Raw genomic sequence first — 25,876 nt, 5'->3', positions numbered from 1 at the left:
AATGTGGTTTAATTATACTTGGGTTCATGTTTCTCATCCCTCCCTCTTCTTCTCACGGATGTGCTCTGTTATTTATTTCTTACTGAATGTTTGCACCTGTTTTTGTGGATGTAAGTAAATGTGTGTTCTGTATTACTCATATTGTCATTCTTCTTTCCAGCTTGATTGCCTCCTTTTATCATTTCAGTTCTCCCTTGATTCAGATGAGAAATGCATCTGTTGCCTCTGTTCGCTGTTACAGATTTTACACTGATGTGTGGATTATTTCTGTGCATCCATTTGCATTCAGTTAAAGTTGACATAGTTTCTGAGCAGCGCTTTTGACATACAAGAGTTCACTGTATTATGTAGACTACTAGATATGCTCTAACTTTCAGAACTCAAAGTTTTTTTACAATACGATGCACATGATGGAACATAAGTTTAGCATCCATCGTTTTTTCATTTAAGAGTAAAGGTGTTAATTAGGGTTTTATATTTGTTCGGGTTTGAAATTATCATAGTACTTGTCAATGGGGGTCATTCCATCTTGTCCAATAATTGTAAAGTTGGTTGTTTAACCATTTTAAATTTTCTTTGCGTGATTACCTCTATGTATTGTTATTGCAAAACTACCAGTTTTTATTTATACAGCGGTTTACGTAAATCTCAAAATATCAGCTCGGATAGTCCTAGCTCCTTGGAACCAAAACTGATCTGCGACTTGAACCCTTACCATTATAAATTGACCCCAAATTGGAAAGTATGAGAAATTGAGCATACCATTAGGACTTAAGTATTAAGTCTAAGGAACAAGAATGTGCAAAATGTATATTTATTTACATGCACCTTGCAATGTGCTCTAGAGGTCAGTTTTAGTTCAAAGGAGCTAGGAATATCCTGAGCCGAGATATTGAGGTTTACGTAAACTGCTGTATAACCAAAATGTGTCATGTGCCATGGCACAAAGATGGCCGTTGTGGTTAAACCAAGTAAAATAAAAAGAATACTGATGGTTTTTATATAACAATACATAGAGGTAATCACTCCAAAATTTTTTTGAAAATTATAAATGGTCAAGCAAACCTCTATTGGACCACTTTTGATGGGCTGACCCGATGTCGAATGTACAAAAGTGTGGAATATGCCCCCTTTTAAAGCTGTTTACTTTCTAAACCTCTCCCTTTCAACAAATGATCCGTGTCTTCGGAAGCTGTTAGCTGTTATTTACATTGTTTCTTCACATGCAGGTGTCTTAGATGTTCTCTGTTGTGTTTCGTAATGTCATCAGTCTGGGCTCATTCAGAGCCTTTTTGCACCTGTCTGCATGCTTTGAAGTTTTTACAATTTTGAGAGTGTGAGAGAGTGTGAGAGAGTGTGAGAGAGGTAGGGTGTGTCTGTTCTTAGGTCATCAGTTTGTTTCTGTTTGCTTTGGGTTCAATGTCTCTTGTTGGCATCCACATCACTTAGCATGCTCATGCTTCCTTCATGGGCAGCAGTGGAGTGGAAACAGGAGTTCAGATTATGTAACATTGACTCAGTAGTTCAACTTTCTGCATTGACATGACAAATCACAGTTACACCTGTGGGATTGGCCTTGCATATCAATAGAGACTAACTGTATTTTGTGTGTGTGTGTGTGTGTGTGTGTGTGTGTGTGTGTGTGTGTGTGTGTGTGTGTGTGTGTGTGTGTGTGTGTGTGTGTGTGTGTGCGTGTGTGTACGTGTACAGAAAGATAAAAAAAAGTAAATTGTATTGAAATTACTTTCTATTTGAAGTTTTATTTTAATTTTTCTTTACTATTTTTCTGTTTCCTTGGTTTACAGCATTTTATACACTACATTTATATATGTGTACACTCTGTGTGAACGTATAGAACAGTATTTCAGTGTTGCTCAGTATATGGTTGTATTTAAAGAAGGCCTGTGTCAACAGTAACAAACCTGTGCATGCTTTCTCTGTTTACTTGGATAGAAACCAATGGAATCGAGCCAATAGTGTGAAATTGAATTTGCATATAAGGTTAGAGGCCATATGGAGCTTTATTTCCTGATGGTATTTTACATCAGTTCAGAAGTTTTTGATCGGATGTCATAAGCCACTCGTATCGGCTTTCACAAATAATTTTTCTTTTTGGCTCAGTCATTTTCAGCTGCAAATGCGAGGGAAATGCTCACATTGTAAAGCCCTGGTCATATAATCACCTCTCCAAATGTCCATCTGATTCCTAATGTGACTTAGTGGGACCAAGTATATTTGTTTAGAGCTTGTCCAGATTTTGCAGTTATACTGTGTGTATTATGATATGTTCGGATTCACATGAATACCTCAATTTGGTAAAGTTATGTGATCAAGACTACTGGTGAACAGTATTGAGTCATATTCCCTTTCCTCTTGCCTTCTCTTATGTTCATTCCTTCAAGGTCAACTCTACAACTCTGCCTTTCCGTACATTGTAGGAAATGTATTGCCATCATATCAACACTTCTAGCCAGACAGGTAGATTCAATTTGCCCCCTTTCACAAGCAAAGGTTATTGCAAATGGCAAGAAGTCTTACTGGAGCAACAGTCCTCTTAAATCTGAATTTACTGAGAAAATCTGAGCAGTGCTTTTCCACCATCGGGCTGAAGGGTTCTGATCATGGGGAGTAATCATTCCAGTATCATTTCCACTTGAGCACGGATGAGTATGGTACGATTACAAATGGTTACCGGCCTGGAATTATCTATTTTCATCCTGATTTCGCAGCATCACCATAGAAAAAAGAAACCGTAATTGTACCAGCGATCCCAGAATGGTATGGAACGGCACAGTTCTGCAACAAGGACAATTAGTGATAGTGGACTGATGGTGGATGTGGCTTTGAGGCAGGAGACACAATCCTTATAATACTGTATTCATAGCATTCACCAGTAATTTAATGTAATTTCACTTTGAATAAAATACTTCTTGGCCTTTAGAAACCCTTTGAATAGGGGAAGATATTAAGCAAACAAGTCTTCGTTTGGCTTAATAAAGCAACATCTGCAGAGGAATTCAAACAAAAGGCATGACACCAGACCGAACTACACACCACAGATGATCAAGGCAGGGATTTCAAAACACGTCTTCAAAGAACGACCTAATGATGTAATTGTTTTGTTAATGAGCCGCAAGTCCAGAGAGGGCAAATTCTTGTTTATTGAACTTTAATTTGGTCTGTGAGGGTTTACCATTGAATGCGCTGGTTCTCATTTGATTACGTTGTTGAATGCCTTCATCAGGGGGGACAATGGTCCTAGCTCATCGGCCATCCATTGTAGGAATTAAACCTACAACTTATTAGTTACCAGGTCAGATCTTTAACCATTTTGTCACATCACACCAGTACATTTGAGTTCAACAAAGTTCCAATTTCTATTGGATTTTATGGTTTGTTAATTACAGATGGCCATTTTCTCTTTTATCAAAGTTTATTTGGAATTAGCAACATTATTTAAAAGCAGTTTTATGAGCTCCATTATAATATCATAGTCTTTAATATCTTTCAGGCAGTTGTTACAGCAAAGTTAGATTTTTTTCATTGTGGCAAAAGTGATTTTGCAGACATTTATCACTTGTGAAGTTACTCATAGTACATCTAATGTGTGGTTCGTGACAACAGCTTTGTAGTGGCTCTTGTGAACAGAGTCATTGGAGTTCTATAATGGATCCTTGTGGAACAAGAGGAAACTTGAGCTCTAATCAGCATCTAAGAGGAATAGAACAGGTGTCTCGAGATGCACTTTTAAAAGTCAAACTGTTTTTAACTTCATGTCTGAATGTGCTGTTCAAGGGTCAAGAAGCAGTAAGATACCTCGCAATGGTCAAAGACGTCCATCTAGTGCAATTCTAAGTAGAAAAACTATGAAAAAAAAATTGCTTATGAAAAATAACAATTCTGTGTGAATGGCAACTAAGAATGTATGTGTGCCAGAAAAGAAACCAAATTAAAGACATTGTTACAAATTCATTGAACTGGACATAGCTTTATCCTTCTGTCTTGTGCTCTTGCTCTAGTTTAGAGCTTTAGTATCACTGAATTCAAAGTTACCAGGAAACTCAACTGTACTGCCTTTCAAAGCTCTTATCAGAGTTAATTGGTTTGTATTTCCAGTCATGCTTTGTCACAGTGGTTTTACAGACTGCTATTAGCACTTGTTTTGGCAATAGACAAAGAAAAAGATGGAAAACATGAAGACTGAAAAATATTTGGCTAATTAGCCACAACTGTAAAAAAAGATCATGTGCTTGATCAACCCTGTTTTTCCTCATGGGTCTTCCCATCCCCTATTCCACAGGAACTGTTTTACTTCTGACATTTGGAAATGAAACAATGTAATATTCTTCTCAGATCTTCATACAACCAGTAAAGCTTTGATATGATCTTTGAGTCATTTGCAAGCTGTGTGCAGAGAGGTGCTTGTGAGTGTTGCCGAAGACCTTGTGAAGTTCTGGTGTTACTAAGAGAACAGAAAGGAAGCACTTTCTCACTCGATTGAACAAAAGAATGGGATGTTCTTCAAGCTCTTACAGAACTTTGAGCCAGGTGCCATAACTCCAGACATGTCTGTATGCCATGTGAAGCAATTTTGGAAGACCCTCTCAGCTTAAATTTTGTAATTGATTTAAAAACCAAAATAATTTGGTTTAGCATTATTAACAATTTGCTTTGAAATGTCTCTGATAGACGATCTCATTCAGATAACTAATGTTGTATTAACTGTTTAGTCTAGGATACAAATGTAGGAAACCATCTTTGATATCAGAATTATCTAGTTGATTCTGACGTGACTTGTAGCCCATGGATACTTTGTGTGTGTGTGTGTGTGTGGGGGGGTCAGCCCATTCAGGGTCACAATCCAGCTAATGGATATGCCATTATCCGCACTCTTTTTCCCTGGCACGCTGGCGGATATCAGGGACAGATGCCTTGGAAACAAGCCCAAGGTAAAGAAAGGACAGAAAAATCTGCCTTCAAGCACCATAGGATATGAAGGATAACAGTGTGAAAACGGCAGTTCAAACCTTAAAATCAAAGAGCTTATATCTAGTGGGTCAAAATTGCTTGGCTTTGTGATTGCAGTCTACATATTAAAGGTATAGTTCTTTTTCACTTTTACATCTGAAAGTCACATGTGGTGCCTGTTTAGTTTCACATTTGAAAGTTAGCGGAGATTTAGAGTAAAAAAGGACTTCAATATTGTTCTGTTTCACACCCACACCTATCATATTGCTTCTGGAGATATATATTTAACCACTGGAGTCATAAGGACCTACAGACCTGAGAAATTCTTCTAAAAATCTTAATTTGTGTTCTGCAGAAGAATGAAAGTCATACTCATCATTTACTCGCCCTCATGCCATCCTATATGAGAATAAAAAAAAAATGTGGTTGAATCTTATGAATCGCATTTCATAAGATTATTGCATTCAGCGCCTTTACTATATTAAAGTACCAAAGAGGACCATTATGTATGTGATCTCAAGACATAGTTACGTCGTTGTCTTCCAGGGCTGGATATTACAACTACAGAATATAAATTTGTTTACAGATTTTGTTACGAATCCAAGGAAAAATGTCTAGTATATGTGTACCATTTACTAAACGGAAAATTCTACAATCACGGAGGAAATTATGTCATTTGGGCTTGGGAAGATATAAGGTTAGTAAATGATGACCACATTTTTATTTTTGGGTGAACACTTCCTTTTAATATTCTGAAAAGTGAGAAAGACCCTTTGGAAAGTTTTAATGAAAATGAGGGAGATGTAATGGAGCTGCAGAATGCCGAAATAAAGGAGGATGTTACTGAAAGTAAAACAGAAAGTGAAGGGAGGGAATTAGGGGACACTGACCCACTTTCTTCGAAGGGTTCAGCAGAAGAGGGGATGAAAGGATGAGAATGAGGATCTTTGGCATTTCGTCACACTACAGATGACTTCTGCCACAGTACAGCTTCGTCTGTGAATGAAGGCTCATCAGCTTCTGTATTCTGATCTTTAGGACTTTAGTGTTCTGGACAAAGTTCTGTTGTTTCGAAAAGATGGACTGTTCTGAAAAGTGATTAATCCCAGTGATTAGTGAAGATTGCACAACTATTCAGCATCTATGGTCAGTCTTTCGCAATGGGTTGTGACCTTTTAAACTTGCCAAGCCACTTGTGTTGTTCATTTGATTCATTGTGTTATTTGTTTCATCTGAGGTCTCCTCAGAAATATTCCACTGACTGCATTTACTGGTGCTGTTTATATGTAGGCCAGTGTGTATAATCACAACTCAACATAAGTGCAAATTCTAAAAAGTGCCACAATGAAGTGATCGGAATAACAATTCTTTTTCTAGCTTTTGTTTATATGCTGGCTGCCACACACATACACAAATGAAACCATCATTCACAGTCTCGAAGAAACGTACAGTATTTACATTGTCACATTTTGTGACTTCTACAAGGATTGGTGGTGTACAGTTGCATCATTCACATAAAGATGAATTAAGATTTCTTATGACATTTGATGAATTTAAAACATTTATAGAATGATTACAGGAAAATTATATTATTTATAACAAACCTCTCCATTCATATCTCTCCTGCTCTTTTTCCTCTCTACAGGCAAGAGGTACAGGAGAACTGTGTTCGCTGGCGAAAGAAGTTCTCCTTTGTGTGTAAGATGAGTGCCAGTCCTACAACTGGGGTCCTTGACCCCTGCATTTGCAGAGTGTCTGTGCGTAAGGTTAGTTGTATTCACCCACAAGATATTATGAAACAACAACACCCGTCACAGCAATACTACCTTTTATAAATGAGCAAAGATTAACCAGATGTTTTGCCAAAAGTCCTACAAAGAAATTTAGACATTGATTTCTGATATATTTTCAAAGCCCTCTGGGTATTTGTCTTTATTGAAGGGATAGCTACTCTTAAATAAAAATAAAATTCTGTAATTTACTCATGTTAGGTATAATGACAGCCTCAGTCACCATTCACTTTCATTATATGGAAAAAAAAGAAAAGTTGCAATATAAGTGAATGATGACTGATTTTGGGTGTCCTAGCCCATTAACAAACAGATTATGCAGGCATTAGGTGAACTCAGTTGTTTGGTTTAACTAATTGAGGGTAGCTGCTATCTCATGGTTTCCTTTGTTCGCATGAAACTTAACTCACTTTGCCTCAAAGCATCACCATAGCAATGGCAAACATATTGCATAACAGATCTCTCCCTCTCTTTTATCCTTGTAGGAGCTTAAAGGTGGAAAGACATTTTCAAAGGTAGGAGCCTTTCTCCTTTCTCTCCACACACTCGCTTCTCTCTTGTTTCTTTCATTTTCTTCTCTTTCTCTACACATTTTTTCTTTCTCTCATACTGTCACTAATGGAAGGCCTTGTATTCCATCACAGAATTCTCTCTCATGCTCTCTTAAGAAAGGTCTTCTTTTCTTCTCGGGGCCTTATTTGTTTATAAACACAAAGCTCTAATGAAACCCATACATAAGCACAAGTATACATACTTACAGATATAAGCAGGGAAACCACATATACAGGAAATACTGCATAAGCAAGTAATGCTTATAATGGGTGTAATGCAATGAGTGACTAGTTTATAGGAGGTTAGTCTCAGGGATTTTTGCTACACAGGTAAGCTATTCAATGATCTGACCCGGGCCTGTCATCAAAACAGTCCCCACCCAGGAATCCAGAGGTGTAAGTCCAGTATTTACACATTTTGTAAATATACAGAAGCAGACATTCCTGTTGTCATCCTAAAGTAATAGTGCAAAATATTCAAGCGATCAAGGATTATAGCTAATAGCTCATCACACATTTCAAATAATTAGAGGAACAGCTGACATAGCCTGTACATCTTGTGTGTCAACAAACAATGGATGTGGGACAAAACATCCCTTAACTGTTTCACCCTTCAAAGCACTTTCACAGCCCTGAGTCACCTGATGTTTCTGTAGAACTACACCTTTTGCTGAAAGCCTGACTCAAAAGGTGATTTTTATTTTTAATGATGATAAGCAAAATATACTGCACTTAACCTTTCGGGACATTTTTGTTTTTTTGATCATTTTGGCTGTGTTTAATGCCAAAGGCATACATTTTGCCAAATGTGTGTGTTTTTTGGGGGAAATTTTTATATTTCAACCTCAATTCCTATAATACATTTATAATGCACTGTGCTCACAAAATAGTTATTCTCCGGACCTTAAGGACAAAAATGTCAAATTTGATCCCAGTGCCATCAAAGCATAAAATCATGAATTCTATGTTATTATTCTTTCATTCCGGATCACTGGCTTTAAAATTAACATTTTTTATATTTTCCACCAGTTGCACCATTTTCCGCACGTTTAGCCTATTGAGCAAATACATGCTTTTTTTTCTATTTTCTGTTTGCTGTATTATAGAGCATTGCAGGCCAGTTGAGTAAATGATTGTGAGAGTGAGTGAGAGTGAGAGTGATATTTTTATGGCAGTATTTTGATCCTCTAAGGTTCTTGGTGTGTGTTTTTTTTATTTTGTTTTTAATATTTTTATTTGAAACTGCACAGAAAATAATAATGCATCAAAATCAGTGTTGTTGCTAATCATTGACATATCCCAGACTGTGATAATCCAAAAAACAATTCCCCTTAGCATTTAGTATATGGAAAATAATATTTAATTTATTTTTTTGTTCTTGGAAGGCTGCTCAAGCCTTACCAAAAATAGAAACACATAATATAGAAACCACGCAGTGACTCCTTGATTGAGGAGAAACATGACACTCATACTTGGTTGTGCTGCTGGTTGTTTATACATGTGATATACTGTGATGTTGCTGACACAACAAAAGGTATGGTCATCATGGCCAAATTACTGCAGAGAGATTTGTATGTGTAATGAGTTACAGCAGAATGTTTTGTTTGGGATGGTGCATCCATGTCCTATTCTCTTGATTTACTGATCCCTTACATCCTTGCCAGGAGAAGTGTCACAACACTCTGCTGACTCAGGAAAATCAGGGAATGAGGGAGGTCAAATCTATGGACTGTATCCGGGAGTGAGGGAGAATCACAGGAAGGAGGGGGTGGATATGACCTTTAGGGAAAGTGGTAGCCATTTGAATGTTACATCGACAGTTGTTTGCTTCTTTATTTATTGAACTCATTGAACTGAAATGAGTTGCAGTTAGGGCTGTCAATCGATTCAAATTTTTAATCAAATTAATTACATGGTGTCCCGATTTAATTAATCGCGATTAATCACATATACCAATATTTGCTGAGAAAGCCCCTCATATAACAATAACTCTATATATATATATATATATATATATATATATATATATATATATATATATATATATATATATATATATACATATATATACATATACATACATACATACATACAGTGGGTACGGAAAGTATTCAGACCCCCTTAAATTTTTCACTCTTTGTTATATTGCAGCCATTGGCTAAAATCATTTAAGTTCATTTTTTTTCCTCATTATTGTACACACAGCACCCCATATTTGACAGAAAAACACAGAATTGTTGACATTTTTGCACATTTATTAAAAAAGAAAAACTGAAATATCACATGGTCCTAAGTATTCAGACCCTTTGCTGTGACACTCATATATTTAACTCAGGTGCTGTCCATTTCTTCTGATCATCCTTGAGATGGTTCTACACCTTCAATTGAGTCCAGCTGTGTTTGATTATACTGATTGGACTTGATTAGGAAAGCCACACACCTGTCTATATAAGACCTTACGGCTCACAGTGCATGTCAGAGCAAATGAGAATCATGAGGTCAAAGGAACTGCCTGAAGAGCTCAGAGACAGAATTGTGGCAAGGCACAGATCTGGCCAAGGTTACAAAAAAAATTCTGCTACCCTTAATGTTCATAAGAGCACAGTGGCCTCCATAATCCTTAAATGGAAGACGTTTAGGACGACCAGAACCCTTCCTAGAGCTGGCCGTCCGGCCAAACTGAGCTATCGGGGGAGAAGAGCCTTGGTGAGAGAGGTAAAGAAGAACCCAAAGATCACTGTGGCTGAGCTCCAGAGATGCAGACGGGAGATGGGAGAAAGTTGTAGTAAGTCAACCATCACTGCAGCCATCCACCAGTCGGGGCTTTATGGCAGAGTGGCCCGACGGAAGCCTCTCCTCAGTGCAAGACACCTGAAGGACTCCAAGATGGTGTTAAATAAGATTCTCTGGTCTGATGAGACCAAGATAGAACTTTTTGGCCTTAATTCTAAGCAGTATGTGTGGAGAAAACCAGGCACTGCTCATCACCTGTCCAATACAGTCTCAACAGTGAAGCATGGTGGTGGCAGCATCATGCTGTGGGGGGTGTTTTTCAGCTGCAGGGACAGGACGGCTGGTTGCAATCGAGGGAAAGATGAATGCGGCCAAGTACAGGGATATCCTGGACGAAAACCTTCTCCAGAGTGCTCTGGACCTCAGACTGGGCCGAAGGTTCACCTTCCAACAAGACAATGACCCTAAGCAGACCGCTAAAATAACGAAGGAGTGGCTTCACAACAACTCCGTGACTGTTCTTGAATGGCCCAGCCAGAGCCCTGACTTAAACCCAATTGAGCATCTCTGGAGAGACCTGAAAATGGCTGTCCACCAACGTTTACCATCCAACCTGACAGAACTGGAGAGGATCTGCAAGGAGGAATGGCAGAGGATACCCAAATCCAGATGTGAAAAACTTGTTGTATCTTTCCCATAAAGACTCATGGCTGTATTAGATCAAAAGGGTGCTTCTACTAAATACTGAACAAAGGGTCTGAATACTTAGGACCATGTGATATTTCAGTTTTTCTTTTTTAATAAATGTGCAAAAATGTCAACAATTCTGTGTTTTTCTGTCAATATGGGGTGCTGTGTGTACAATAATGAGGAAAAAAAATGAACTTAAATGATTTTAGCAAATGGCTGCAATATAACAAAGAGTGAAAAATTTAAGGGGGTCTGAATACTTTCCATACCCACTGTATATTTATATATATATAATTATACATAGTTATCTTTAAATTTTTCAAAATTATATATATATATATATATATACACACTCACCTAAAGGATTATTAGGAACACCATACTAATACTGTGTTTGACCCCTTTCGCCTTCAGAACTGCCTTAATTCTACGTGGCATTGATTCAACAAGGTGCTGAAAGCATTCTTTAGAAATGTTGGCCCATATTGAAAGGATAGCATCTTGCAGTTGATGGAGATTTGTGGGATGCACATCCAGGGCACGAAGCTCCCGTTCCACCACATCCCAAAGATGCTCTATTGGGTTGAGATCTGGTGACTGTGGGGGCCATTTTAGTACAGTGAACTCAGTGTCATGTTCAAGAAACCAATTTGAAATGATTCGAGCTTTGTTACATGGTGCATTATCCTGCTGGAAGTAGCCATCAGAGGATGGGTACATGGTGGCCATAAAGGGATGGACATGGTCAGAAACAATGCTCAGGTAGGCCGTGGCATTTAAACGATGCCCAATTGGCACTAAGGGGCCTAAAGTGTTCCAAGAAAACATCCCCCACACCATTACACCACCACCACCAGCCTGCACAGTGGAAACAAGGCATGATGGATCCATGTTCTCATTCTGTTTACGCCAAATTCTGACTCTACCATCTGAATGTCTCAACAGAAATCGAGACTCATCAGACCAGGCAACATTTTTCCAGTCTTCAACTGTCCAATTTTGGTGAGCTCTTGCAAATTGTAGCCTCTTTTTCCTATTTGTAGTGGAGATGAGTGGTACCCGGTGGAGTCTTCTGCTGTTGCAATCTTCACAAATGCTTTGCTGCATACCTTGGTTGTAATGAGTGGTTATTTCAGCCAAAGTTGCTCTTCTATCAGCTTGAATCAGTCGGCCAATTCTCCTCTGACCTCTAGCATCAACAAGGCATTTATAAATACTCAGACCGGCCCGTCTGGCACCAACAACCATGCCACGCTCAAAATTGCTTAAATCACCTTTCTTTCCCATTCTGACATTCAGTTTGCAGTTCAGGAGATTGTCTTGACCAGGACCACACCCCTAAATGCATTGAATCAACTGCCATGTGATTGGTTGATTAGATAATTGCATTAATGAGAAATTGAACAGGTGTTCCTAATAATCCTTTAGGTAGGTGTGTGTGTGTGTGTGTGTGTGTGTGTGTGTGTGTGTGTGTGTGTGTGTGTGTGTGTGTATATATATATATATATATATATATATATATATATATATATATATATATATATATATGTGTGTATATATGTATATATGCATCATAAACCTCGTGAAGACTGGCTAGTAATGTCTAGAAAGGAGAAGTGTGCCAGTCACAGAGGAAACCGTTTGTTCTTAAGGTGGTAGAGGATATGCATATGCACGCTAGATAAGGGCTCTCACACATGCACAGATCCATTAGAAGATGGGGGGAAAATACTACTAATGTACACCATAACACCTGGGTCTGCTTGAAAAATATTTCTGGGGTACAGTTCGATGCTAATATGAACGCAATCGTAACAAATCGCGGAAGTGAACCTCTATTGATGACATATAATTTGCATCTTTGCAGGCTCCCGATCTCAACTGTTATGTTTAATGCATTTCTCATACCAGCTTGTCCAAATAAATCCCTTCAGAGAGCAGCTCACATTCTTCACATCCCTTGCAACACATTCGCGGGCTTGTAGCAGACAAACACTAATATTCTTCACATCATTGCACATTCAACGCATCTGTGGCAGACAAACATAATTGTTGTTTTGTGCATGTAAAGTTTTGTTGGAAAATCCAAAGAGATTAATACTTTAACACAGCGAAGCTGATGTCTACTTGAGTTGTTGCCTAGTTCCAGTGCTAAACCGCTGCCGCTTGTACTCGTGTTGAAGATGTAATCGGACCATGGTTCAGAACCAAAAAATATTATGTGAAGAGACTAGCGGGGACAGGGGGAGGGCAGAGGATACAAACTCTGGTTCGGGCCAAGAAATCGAGTGTGAAAGCACCCTAAATGTCTTTTGAGGTTCAATGGATTAATGATCTGGAATGCTTTTTTTTTTTTTACCATGAAAAACACATTTTGGTTTGTATAAACCATATTTTTAGTACCTTGCATATTGTGTGTTTTTTTTTTTTTTCTTCATATTTTTTAAGGGTGTCACAACTGATCCATGCTCACGTTTGTTTATTTGGAAGCACAGCTATGGAGGACTAAACCTGCATAAATAATAAATGAATAAATGTAATAATCCAAAAATAAATAAATGAATAAATGTCTTGATAAAACAAATATAATTAGTTTTTAATTAAATTTATTCCTGAATTTATTATTGTATGACTTTATTCCTTTATTATTTTCTATATTTATTTTTATTCTTTTTAGCTTTTAATTATTTATTCATTTATTTTGCATATTTTTTTATTTATGTGTTAATTTATTTTTTATATTTATTTATTCCCACATATATTTATTTCCATATTTATATATTCCCATATATATTTATTTATTTTTACTTTTCTGTGTGCAACATGTAAATGAGGGAGGCGGTCCTTGCGGAGCTCCAGTGCATCATTGGTTAAGAGCTCAATAGTATTATCGGAAGCAGATGGATGTCCCACCTTAACACACCCTGACTCGCACAGATTTAGAATATGCAGGGAAACGTTTTGCAGAGAGTTTAACAATCCAGGATGTGCTTCTACATTCATACCGGTATACAGCTCTCCTAAAACATCAATTAGCACATCTACTCTAAATGAAACAGTCATTTGATGCGTGATTATCCACTTCATTCGCATGTCGCGCTACTCTCTAGATATGAAGCGTCAGCTATAGATTTATATACATACATAAACGATCAGGGAAATGAAGCATGGTTGTATCTTTTACAATGAACAATCATAACAACAGAAAACAATATTAGGGATTTGCAGATATCAAAATATGAAGTTATATACACAGAAAAAAAAGAAAAGGACAAGGTTAAATCATATCATTTATGAAACTTGCTCATTTTGTGGATTTGTTGAAGAAACCGCTCCCCATTTATTTTGTTATTTTAGTATAACCAATAAATCTTGACTGAAGCTGTTATGTTTATAGCCCCACAAATAGCTATAGTTTACACGCGATATAGCTATGACCTAGTGTCACATCAAAACAAGTCAAGAGTAATCGAGCACACGCTTCATATAATAAGCCAATGGTAAGCAGGAGCCACCCACATCATTATCATACAAGAGACAGAAATGTAAGAATAAATACAAAAATAAATACATGTGGGAATATTTAAATATAGAAATAAATACATGTGGGAATAAATAAATATAAAAATAAATGAATGCATAAATAAATAATAAAAAAAACAAATGAAAGAATAATTTTTTTTTAAAGAATAAAAATAAAAAGAGAAAATAATAAATAAAGGAAAAAAAAGTCATACAAAAATAAATTCAGGAATAACTTTCATTAAAAACAAATTATATTTGTTTTATCAAGACATTTATCCTTTATTTATTTTCTTATTATTACATTTATTTATTTATGTATTTATTTATTATTTTTGCATGTTTAGTCCTCCATACACAGCCTTTGACATCAAAGACAAAAGATATGGGATGCGTTTTCTCCTTTTTTTAAAAGGTTGATAAGTCCATATTTTGCTGTCCGGACTATGCACAATTATATGGTTATTTGCATTTAGCATTGCTTCCATAACCATATTACATCAGATCTGTGACCCATTTTTTGGTTGCGACCCATCAGTTGAGAAACACTGCAATTCCACAATTTTGACATTTTAGTTTGCACATTTGATAATAAAACATCAGTCTGTGAGTGATATCATATGGGTCTTGTGTGGATTTATGTGGTGAAATTCTTCTTCCCTTGAATTTGCTGCAATATCACACATCATTGATGTTTTAAGGCCAGTTGGTCATGTGCATGAGCACTGACTGTGTTTGTGTAGGGCATCTATCTGTTAAAGGAATTGTATTAATAACCCATAAATCATTAACCAAAGGATAATGGAAGCTTTTGAGCAAGAACCAGTGAGAAAAAAGAGACTTAAAATAAGATCAGAGAAATATATATATATGTATATATAGAAAAATATTAAGAGAAAAAAGTGAATGCATGGGAGTCATGTGATGGACAATCCTTTATTGACTAAGAGAGCAGAGTGATATTTCATGCATGATTGACTCTGCCAGCTACATATGCCTTTAGTTATGTAAGAGCACTCTTAATGTTAACTCTTTCCCTCTGCTTCATACACAAACCCTCACAGCAGCATAGCTGCTTTCACACAGAATGATTGCACAATTTAACAGTCCTCAGATCTTTATCCAAGATGAACAGCTGTTCCTTGCTTTTACTCAGAATAGAATGTAAATTGTCTACAAATTGGGGAGAAAAGCTTGATATAAAAGCAAGATTGCTTGGAAAAGCACTACAGTGTTAGAAAAACAATGTTATTTTAAGCTCCAGATTTGTATCCAAACTAATTATTGGTGTCATGCTTGGTGAACAACTTGGTTCTGGAAAGTTTATGGCTCATCTTTTGTTGTATGGCTGAAATCATGCTTTAACAATGCTTTATGTTAGAGCTGTGGTGCAGTGGGCTGCACAGATGCTCAGCATAAAAGAGCTCTTTGCCTACGGGGGCCCAAGTTCGAGTCCAAATTGAGTCTTGTCAGTATCCCGCTACCCCTCTTTGAACGCTACATTCCTGTCCACACTCTACTGTCCTATAAATAAAAGGCTTTATATTATTCTCCAATCTCCAGCTGGGCTTTGCTGACCTCAACTTGGCAGAGTTTGCTGGTTCAGGCTCCACTGTTCGCTGCTGTATACTGGAGGGCTACAACACGAAGAACACTCGGCAGGACAACTCCATACTCAAGGTGTGTATGCAATCTGTTTGTGTTTGGTGCAGGCTTGTGAGTGTTGTGCGATGTCCATCCCTTATCTAATTTCAAAAGGAACACTTTGAAAACCAGTTTGATTAATGATACCAGCGTAGATGTCCTTTCCAGTTAAATTTCAAAACAAAATGCAAACAGATGTGTTCTTATTCATGATATACATCCAGTTGCATACAGATGCAATCGTTAATAAAAGTTACAGTATTAGGGCAGATTAGAACATCGAGCTCCTTGTTCTAGATGCTAAAAGTTTTGCAAAAATTTGACTCCTCCATATATTTATCTGCTGACTAACAAAATATCAGGTTAGAAGGATCAAGTCGGTAATTTTAAAATGTGAAATATGTATTGGATGCTTGAACTGAATCAAAACAGTAGAAGATTTTTTGACATTTATATGCTCCTAACCTAATTAATATTCATGTGTTTCGGGAGCCTGGGTATCTCAGCGAGTATTGACGCTGACTACCACCCCTGAAGTCGCGAGTTCGAATACAGGGTGTGCTGAGTGACTCCAGCCAGGTCTCCTAACCAACAAAATTGGCCCGGTTGCTAGGGAGGGTAGAGTCACATGGCGTAACCTCCTCGTGGTCGCAATTAGCGGTTCTCTCTCGATGGGGCACGTGGTAAATTGTGCATGAATCACGGAGAGTAGCATGAGTCTCTGCTGTGTCATGCACAACGAGCCACGTGATGAGATGCGCGGATTGACTGTCTCAGAAGCGGAGGCAACTGAGACTTGTCCTCTGCCACCTGGATTGAAGTGAGTAAACATACAACCACGAGGACCTACTAAGTAGTGGGAATTGGGCATTTCAAATTGGGGAGAAAAGGGGATAATAAAAATAAATTGCCCCAGTGCCCCACCCTCACCCAAAAGTGTCCCCACCACATTTTAAAACAAAGTCACAGCCATGGAAACCAGTCATGCATTAACAAGCCATCCTGACCAGTTGAAACTCTGAATAAAACAATGCCTCGTTCATCTTAAAGGGCCATCAACCACTTTCTCATTCCTAGCTTTATAATCACCTTTTTAGCCTATTATAAAATGAGGCAGGACAGCAGAATTGGCAGTGTTTAAGGAGATATATAGAACAACAAGCACAACAGTCATCTAGAGCAACTACCCTGTGTGTGAGAGACATGTGAATGGCCAAACCCTGTTATGAGTCCTTTTAATGACAGACTGACTCACTGTCTCTTAAGACGTGTCCGTTGGAAAGAAAGAAAATCAATAAAAAAAAAAACATGTGAAACATTTAATCATGGATATTTTTGCTATTTTTACTCATTTTGAACTACATTTCATGTTAAGGTTCCCATGTGCAGTCTAGTTATTATTTTAATCAGAATGATTTAAGATTTTGATAAGCTAGTTATTATTATAAATGATTGAGACTGTGATAATTTATATATTTTCTCCTCTCTTCCCAGGTTACCATTGGTATGACTCTTCTCTCTGGAGATCCCTGCTTTAAAACGTGAGTGTGTTTCATATCACTCCAAGCCGGCTTCTCATCTAGGTTCAGTTCGATTACTGAAAATGTTTATACTTTTCTAGAATACCCTTCTAAAGTTTTACTGGATATATTGGTTCTCTCTAGTTGAAAGTGCATGGTGATGGGAAATTTTTGGAGTCTCAATCCATGTTCAGTGTTTATCACCCACTCCTCTTTATATTTCAAACAGTGAGGGGTACATATCTTAAACATTAATTAGTAGAGAGAACATGTACTTGCCTCCTGACATATATCTCATCTTCCCCAGGCCTGTGAGCACAGTTAAGACAATTGCCATAGCCGGACAGGACCCTTCTCTGCAGCTGGACCGCAAGGGAGAGGGCACTGCTGATCACTCTGTGCCAACTCTTGCTAGCAACTCTCGCCGATCGCTCAAAAACAGACCTGTGAACAACTCTGGTAAGACACCAGCAATTACTGTACCTTGGCCATTGTGACTGAGATCTTGATTATTTAAAGAACTTTAATATATGTATGTATGAATGATTTATCATTTTGTTTTCGATGAAATTGGAGAGGTAGACTACTGCAGATTAAGGCAGACATATGTTATGAGTACTTTTTAAAGACTATCTTGAAATTAGTGTTCATTTTTTACTATTACTCTCTTCTTAAAAAGGACGAATAGTACGGCTTTACTCAGATTTGGAGGACTATAATTGTAGCGTGTTGAGCAGAGACTGTTTGTTTTCAGGAGGCCTTCAGGAGGGGTTGGAGGAGAACCTGTGTAGTCCAGAAGAGGTTTTCCACACAGGACACTCGCGGAACTCTAGCTTTGCCAGCCAGCAGAGCAAAATCTCAGGTGGGATTCTGAGCACGATCAAAACAACATCAGGTACAGATTATAGATGATTACGGTAAAACAAACAGCATTAAACTACACTTCTAACATTTACGTTACGGAGTGGTGGTGGCAATGTGGGCTAAAGCACATAATTGTTAATCAGAAGGTCGCTGGTTCGATCCCCACAGCCACCATCATTGTGTCCTTGAGCAAGGCACTTAAATCCAGGTTGCTCCAGGGGGATTGTCCCTGTAATAATTGCACTGTAAGTCGCTTTGGATAAAAGCGTCTGCCAAATGCATAAATGTAAATGTACGTTTAATCATTTAGTGGATGCTTTTATCCAAAGTGACTTACAAATTTGGAAAATCACAAGTTTATTTGAATTCAGTGAAATTCTTCAGTTTAACCTCACAACCTCACACTAAAATTTTTTTTATATATTTTTTATTTTATCTTTTGTTTATTTCTTTCAACTTTTCCTAAATTTAAAGACCAGCAAAGAGATTTTCAGGCCGGAAAATTTGTTAAATCTTAAAAGGCAATGGAAAGTCAGGGAAATAGAATATACAGTTTTATAGATATGCTCTCTCTCTCTATAACATACAGTATTTCATTGGCTGGAAATTGCTCTTTGTGAGTGTGATCTCTAGAAAATTATAATTTTTTAAATCCTTATCCTGGAAAAATCTGACAAAATCATGGAAATTCATTGGTCAAAAGGTGTGAGAACCCTGTAAAGAAAAGAACAGCTCACATTCTTTTGTTTGACTTTACAGAAAAAAATATACCTGCACAACTTAAAATGCAACCTTATTTATTTACCTATGTTTCAAGGTATCTTGACCACTGAAGTGTCTGTTAATAAATAAGCTTGGATTTGGAGTTATATATTTTTCTGTATTTATGCCATAACTGCACCTCAAACTTTTATGTGTGCCTTTACTTTAGTGTCTTTTCTAAGGAACTTTTGTTAGTCTCTCTCAAAACTGCTGACATCAAAAGTAGTGACTTACACACTGTCTTGTGGCATATACTTGTTCTCCACACAGGCTACAGCACAGAGTACTCACGCTCATCCAGCCTGACGGATCTCTCCCAGTACCGGTGCAACCCCTTAACCAGCAGCAGCAGCAACACATCAGGATGGACGGCTACAGTTATTGAGAGCCCTGTAGTGTCTGATAAAGAGCCTGTAAAACCAGAGAGGCCCCCACGTCCCCCTCGCCCTGCTCTGCCCCCAAACAGACTCCCAAGGTGTGGAGTTAATGGCAGCACTCTCACAAGTTACTTTGCTGCTGACAGATATATCATTGTAAATGTATAACATAATTACAATGGTCATTCATGTAATTTTTTTAAATAAAAGATATTAGATTGGCAGCAATCAGAGTCTTGATTTGAAATATATTAAGCATATATGTTCCAAATAGGAGAAAACAGGACTCTGTGGAGAGCCAGCCCTCCTGGGTGGATGACACACGGATTGATGCAGATGATATTGTAGAGAAGATCGTCCAGAGTCAGAACTTTTCTGATTTCAGCAACAATGAAGGTGCATTAACAAGCAATCAAGCAGTATTTGATAATAAGTGTTACTTTATTAACTTCACTTGGCCCAGCCCTCAGTTTGTAATTAATTTGCATTTAAAGCACTGATACAGTTGCTGGGCATTACCAACTTTATATGTACCATTGAAGAGTTCCCATTTCTGAAGCTGTTTATTCTGTCACTTCCTCTCACAGACAGCAATTTAACACTGTTCATCAGTAGGGATGGTACCACAGCTCTAAGTGGCATTCAGCTGGTAAACAGGTAAACTGATGCTTTATTATGTCCGCTATGTCTTGTTGCAAAGAACATATTGTTAAAATATGTGACTCTTAAAGGTGCAAGCGATTTTAGCGTTCTGAAGCTTTCACATAACCGAGCCATTGGATTAGCCATGCCCACTTATTCAAAACCTCCGCCCTCCAAAGATAATTTTGAGACCAAGACCAAGCAAAAGAGTAGGATTGTTTGTTCCTGAGGCTGTCAAATTCAACAGTGGCACAAACATTATGAATCATATCCTAAATGATCCGCTTCAAATACAACACTACGAGAACGAGCAAAATTATTGACAGGTGAAAAGCGTCAATGTCCGCGGTCCGCCGACAACTTTTTGTTTGCCGTTTACAAAGTCTACAGCTGTCATAGAGACTGGTGAGATATCTCAAGAGACTTATTTCATTAATATCTTTTTTTTGCACACTTACAGTTTTTGCAAAGTTTTCCATGAAAAGATTTGCTTACAGCACTTTAAGTTATTTGAGTATCTACACTGGAAATTGTAAGTCTGTGTTTTATTCCATGTTTTTTTTTGCAGGGTGTCTGCCGGTGTGTTTGAACCAGTGGTGATTGAGAGCCATTAGGTCTCTGGAGGGTCTCTGGAGGCACTGCCACGCTTTTTTTATTTTAAAATGATGGCGAGAGTAAGACAGGAACTGTATGTCAGACTGGGCATCTGACTTCACATCTTGATTTTCCTTTCTTATTTCAACTGATTTTAAAACAGTGTACTCACATATTGCAACATTAACACCCTAATCATGCATTACATTTGCTGAAAACAGTGGTGGGTGCTTTCTTTTAAATAGAGTAGCTCTATTTAAGAATGAATCTTCATAAATGTTTTACAGCTGATTCTATGAATATAAACTACTTGATATGCCTTAAGAAAATGAGGCACGATGGGAGCTTCAGTCTAACACTGTGAAATATAATTTGAGTGGAGTCCCAAGGGTTTAGACTAAAAATATATTGTTATATTAAAGCTAGTCTTTCAGATCTTATTTAATTGTTTTAATGTGGAATGTTTCTTTGCCTTTTCTGTACAGTGTAGTTCACACCTGTATTATACACTCAGTTAAGGTTAAAAACCACTCAAATCTATTTGCCCTTGCACACTTTGTAATACTGATGCAGTTTTGTCCACTCTAGTTAGTAATCAGTACATTAGCCTGTGTTAAACATATATGCCGGAAGTAATGTATGGCTGGCCATACAAACTTGTCAGGCTAGGAAATTATGTTGGCCATTCCCCCAATACTGACCTGTTTTCAGTGTTCTAAATTGATGTGTTTGTGTGTGTGTACATGTTTATACTACATTGTGGGGTAAATTGATAGTAAAACCTGAGATCACGTACCTTATGTGGCCCATACAGCGGTCCCCATGAGGGAAATGGCTCATTAAACATATTTAACTAAAGGAAATTGAAAATCAAAAAGGTTTCTGTGAGGGTTAGGTTTAGGGGTAGGGGATAGAAATTATAATTAGATCTGTATAAAATCCATAAAAAGCATGGAAGTCTATGGAGAGTCCTCACAATGATATAAAAACAAGTGTGTGGGGTGGGGGGGCTGAAGTGGGAAATGGTTCACATGCATGTTCCAGCTGGACTGGTGAACAAGACAAATATACAGCTGACTTTCTTTCTCTTTCACTTTCTTTCTCCCTAATGTTCTACAATTCCCAATTTGTTTCTCCCTGTGTGTCTGCCTTTCTTTTTCTCTGTCAGTATTTTTGTCTCTGTGTGTCACTGTTTAAATTACTGTGCTGAAGGTTCATGTGACATTGAGTTTCAACTATGACAGCACTGCATTGTCGCTATTAACATACAGCTTGATGCAGATGAATGTTTAACAGTAAAGTGAAGTTATTTATATAGTATTCTCTTGATAGGGTCTTTTCAGTATCACAATCTGTTAGTTACAATCCAGAAATACACTAAGTGCATTGTGTGGCTTATAGCTAAGTGGCACTGAGAAAAGACTATCTTTTATCTAGCAGTCGTCCTGTATACACGTTACAGTGCATAGCTGTGAAAATTAATAGTTTGTAGGGTTAGATCAGACACTGGCTCATAGTCATGCGACTGTCCTTGGTAACCTCTGTATTTCTGGCCATTACCTAGTGAGGGTTTTCCATTTAGTGTTTGTATCATGTCCAGTGTATTGCTTGTTTGTTATCTAGTTCGCTAGCCATGTTCTTAACCGTAGAAAGGAATCTTTCTCAGTTGATCTGAGAGCATTCAGTAGATTTAAAAAAAAACTGACGTTGTGAGCTCTGCACACATTTTGTTGTCACTTGAGAGAAAAGTGCAATGTAGGCCTGTTCTTTTGCAAAAGCCCATTTTATTGAATACATTCAGGGAAATTAGCCCTAAACGTATCATTCTGTCTAGTGCCTTCAAATTTCATGCATTTTCAACTAAGATTAATTCTTAATCCGAGTCTGTGGCATGAGCCCAGCTGCTTTACTGCAGGATTTTAAAACAATAGCTGTTATTTTAGTACTCCTGAAAATGCCAAATAACACTATTTTTGAAAGGGCAAAATAAATGACTGTCCAATAAAGCCTAGTGTTCTGGATGTTTCCACTTAGCTAGTGTAAAGGGATTCTCTGAAGACACTGAAAAACAGATCTAATTGTTTTCATTGTTTACTCTTTGCACCTCTTTTGTCTACTTTGATATATAAAATTTATTAGCAACTTCTTTTAACTCTTTGTTTTTCTTCTTTTTTTTTTTTTGCATTTTCAAACCAGCAGGCTGGTTCATTGGCATCTTTGTTCTTTCAGGAGGGATTTTTTGAAACCTTGTTGTTGAATAATTATATAATGTCTAACATTGTGATGGCATGCAAACATTATCTATGATTGTTATTGTCTTTCTCTACACTCTCTTAAAAACACTTTTATAATGTTAAAGTTTTTTTTTCCGCAATTGAGTGTAATCTGTGATTTTTCTAATGCGGAGGAGTAAATACAGTATACTTGATTTAAGGGACAATGTAATTTAAAGTTATATGTACATTTCAGCAATCTGGAGCTTACATTTTTTTTTTTATTTAAGTGTGTGCTACACTTCAATCTGCACACAAAATTTAGCAAACATTTTTATTTAAAATATATTTTAAATGTTTTGATATATATATATATTTAAAAGAAACACCACACAGAGCATCACAGACATAAAAATACTGAAACCTCAGGTGATCTACAGTGTGCGTGCATGTGTGTGCGTGCATGTGAGATATAGATAGATAGATAGATAGATAGATAGATATAAGTACTGTGTAAAAGTTTTAGGCTCTTGAGAAAAATGTTGCATAGTGAGGATGTCTTCAAAAATAATGACAAATAGTTTTCATTGATCAATTAATGTCATACAAATTCCAGTAAACATAAAAAAAGCTAAATCAATATTTGGTGTGACCATCTTTGCCTTTAAAACAGCACCAATTCTCCTAGGGACACCTGGACACAGTTTTTCTTGGTTGTTGACAGATAGGATTTTCCAAGCTTCTTGGAGAATTCACCACAGTTCTTCTTTCTATTTAGGCTGTCTCTTTATGTAATCTCAGACTGACACGATGTTCAGTGGGGGGCAATGGCATCTGTTGCAGGGCTCCTTGTTCTTCTTTTCTATTTGCAAAGTAATGTTTGGGAGTCTAACATTTATATTTCCTATTGACACACTAAAGCTAAAGATAAATAACCATCTTAAGACAAATGTTTTTGTGAAACATCTTCAGTGCCTAAAACTTTTGCACAGTTGTGCGTACGTGTGTATGTATATATATGTATTGTGTGTGTGTGTGCGTGTGTGTGCGTGTGTGTGTGTGTGTGTGTGTGTGTGTGTGTGTGTGTGTGTGTATGCGTTCACTACAGCAGCACTTAAGTAACTAATGGCACACATTTTTCAGAATGTTGATCATTGTTTCTCCTTTTGCCTTTGTGAAGTTTGCAAGCGATGCACTTAAGTCTCACAGAAAGACTTCAGCATCCATATTAATTACAACAAAATGGAAAAACAAAATTCTGGAGATTTCTTTCAAAATGTTTGACATAAATTAATTTACCACTAAAGTACTATGGAAATTAATGTATTTTTCTGATATCGTGACAAATATTTATATTTTAAGATCACACATGAGCAATGTGATATTGCTCTAAAGTTTTGTTGGTCTCATGTTTGGTTTAGGGCATGGAGTGGAAAACTGAATTTCATTGGACCTAAACTATATTCTACACTCAATGTGAATGTTTATTTAATGTAACTGGCAGGGGAAGTTATCTATATATGTTATTTTGGAGAAATAAATATAATATTTGTTTGATCATAATACATCAGTGTTGTGTGACTTATTTTGGTAATGATCTCGCAACATCCTGTGACTTATCCACCTGAACTGTGATTTACTTCATTATCAATTGTGTATTATGCATTGTAAGCACACAGATCACATTTATCCTAAGCCTACATATGAAAAAACAATTTTTAGATCAGACCAAGCACTGATTATACAGTACATTCATATTTCATTTAGCAAGTGATGAATCCATTAGAGAGAAAGAATCCACATAATAAAGCTTAAAAACATTTCTGTTATTTACAAATAAATTCACGGAAACCCGATGTGATACACACACACACACACACACACACAAAAAATCCTGTTGTTTTTACAAATATTTTACAGCTGTGGTTGCCAGAATAATTATGTAAAAAATGCAGTAAAGATTTAATAAAACTTTACAGAACAACCTGTAAATGTTACAGTTTAAAACTGTTTACATGACCACAATGGCACTGTAAAAAGAAAAAGTTAAATTTACAGTAAGAAAATTGTCATTAACCTTCTGAAACTGTCAAATCTTCTTTTCTCTCTATAATGTATTGTTAATCATCATACTAACTACAGTAATGAGGCTATCCAACTCATGAACAGTTAAACTGCCCCGTTGAGCAATAATGATGTGCAATACACAGTTAAGTCTCTTTATATTATCCAACATATCCACTTCTGCCATTACATACTTTGCTCTGTACATAATATACTGTATTTTTGTTCTTTATATAACAGATTGGTAATAGATTAGCACTACGTGTGTGTATGGGGGTATGTATGAAGGTGAGTGTATGTATCTATATGTATAATTACAGGTGAAACTCGAAAAATTAGAATATCGTGCAAAAGTTCATTAATTTCAGTAATTCAACTTAAAAGGTGAAACTAATATATTATATAGACTCATTACAAGCAAAGTAAGATATTTCAAGCCTTTATTTGATATAATTTTGATGATTATGGCTTACAGCTTATGAAAACCCCAAATTCAGACTCTCAGAAAATTAGAATATTGTGAAAAGGTTCAGTATTGTAGGCTCAAAGTGTCACACTCTAATCAGCTAAACACCTGCAAAGGGTTCCTGAGCCTTTAAATGGTCTCTCAGTCTGGTTCAGTTGAATTCACAATCATGGGGAAGACTGCTGACCTGACAGTTGTGCAGAAAACCATCATTGACACCCTCCACAAGGAGGGAAAGCCTCAAAAGGTAATTGCAAAAGAAGTTGGATGTTCTCAAAGTGCTGTATCAAAGCACATTAATAGAAAGTTAAGTGGAAGGGAAAAGTGTGGAAGAAAAAGGTGCACAAGCAGCAGGGATGACCGTAGCCTGGAGAGGATTATCAGGAAAAGGCCATTCAAATGTGTGGGGAGCTTCACAAGGAGTGGACTGAGGCTGGAGTTACTGCATCAAGAGCCACCACACACAGGCGGGTCCT

The 25,876-nt window shown here is 37.1% G+C and overlaps 1 protein-coding gene across 3 annotated transcripts in view; it reads left to right on the top strand.

Moving 5' to 3' along the window:
- LOC127634117 (protein FAM102A-like) overlaps positions 1-25,876 on the top strand; it is a 68,316-nt gene that overhangs the window by 24,924 nt on the left and 17,516 nt on the right. The window contains exons 4-13 of one of the 3 annotated variants that reach the window (XM_052113537.1): positions 6,614-6,734; positions 7,244-7,273; positions 15,818-15,934; positions 17,393-17,439; positions 17,726-17,877; positions 18,173-18,313; positions 19,315-19,519; positions 19,696-19,817; positions 20,009-20,078; positions 20,632-24,402. In XM_052113537.1, coding sequence (XP_051969497.1) covers positions 6,614-6,734; positions 7,244-7,273; positions 15,818-15,934; positions 17,393-17,439; positions 17,726-17,877; positions 18,173-18,313; positions 19,315-19,519; positions 19,696-19,817; positions 20,009-20,078; positions 20,632-20,677 — 1,051 coding nt within the window. In that variant the 3' untranslated portion in view covers positions 20,678-24,402. Of the gene's footprint in view, positions 1-6,613; positions 6,735-7,243; positions 7,274-15,817; positions 15,935-17,392; positions 17,440-17,725; positions 17,878-18,172; positions 18,314-19,314; positions 19,520-19,695; positions 19,818-20,008; positions 20,079-20,631; positions 24,403-25,876 lie in introns of those variants that run through there. The other 2 variants (XM_052113538.1, XM_052113525.1) reach the window with 2 other exon arrangements.

Source organism: Xyrauchen texanus, chromosome 4 (assembly GCF_025860055.1).
Source record: "Xyrauchen texanus isolate HMW12.3.18 chromosome 4, RBS_HiC_50CHRs, whole genome shotgun sequence".
NCBI classification, from domain to species: Eukaryota; Metazoa; Chordata; class Actinopteri; order Cypriniformes; family Catostomidae; genus Xyrauchen; species Xyrauchen texanus.
The sequence above is the reverse complement of the archived record's forward strand: the minus strand, read 5'-3'. Positions and strand labels throughout refer to the sequence as shown.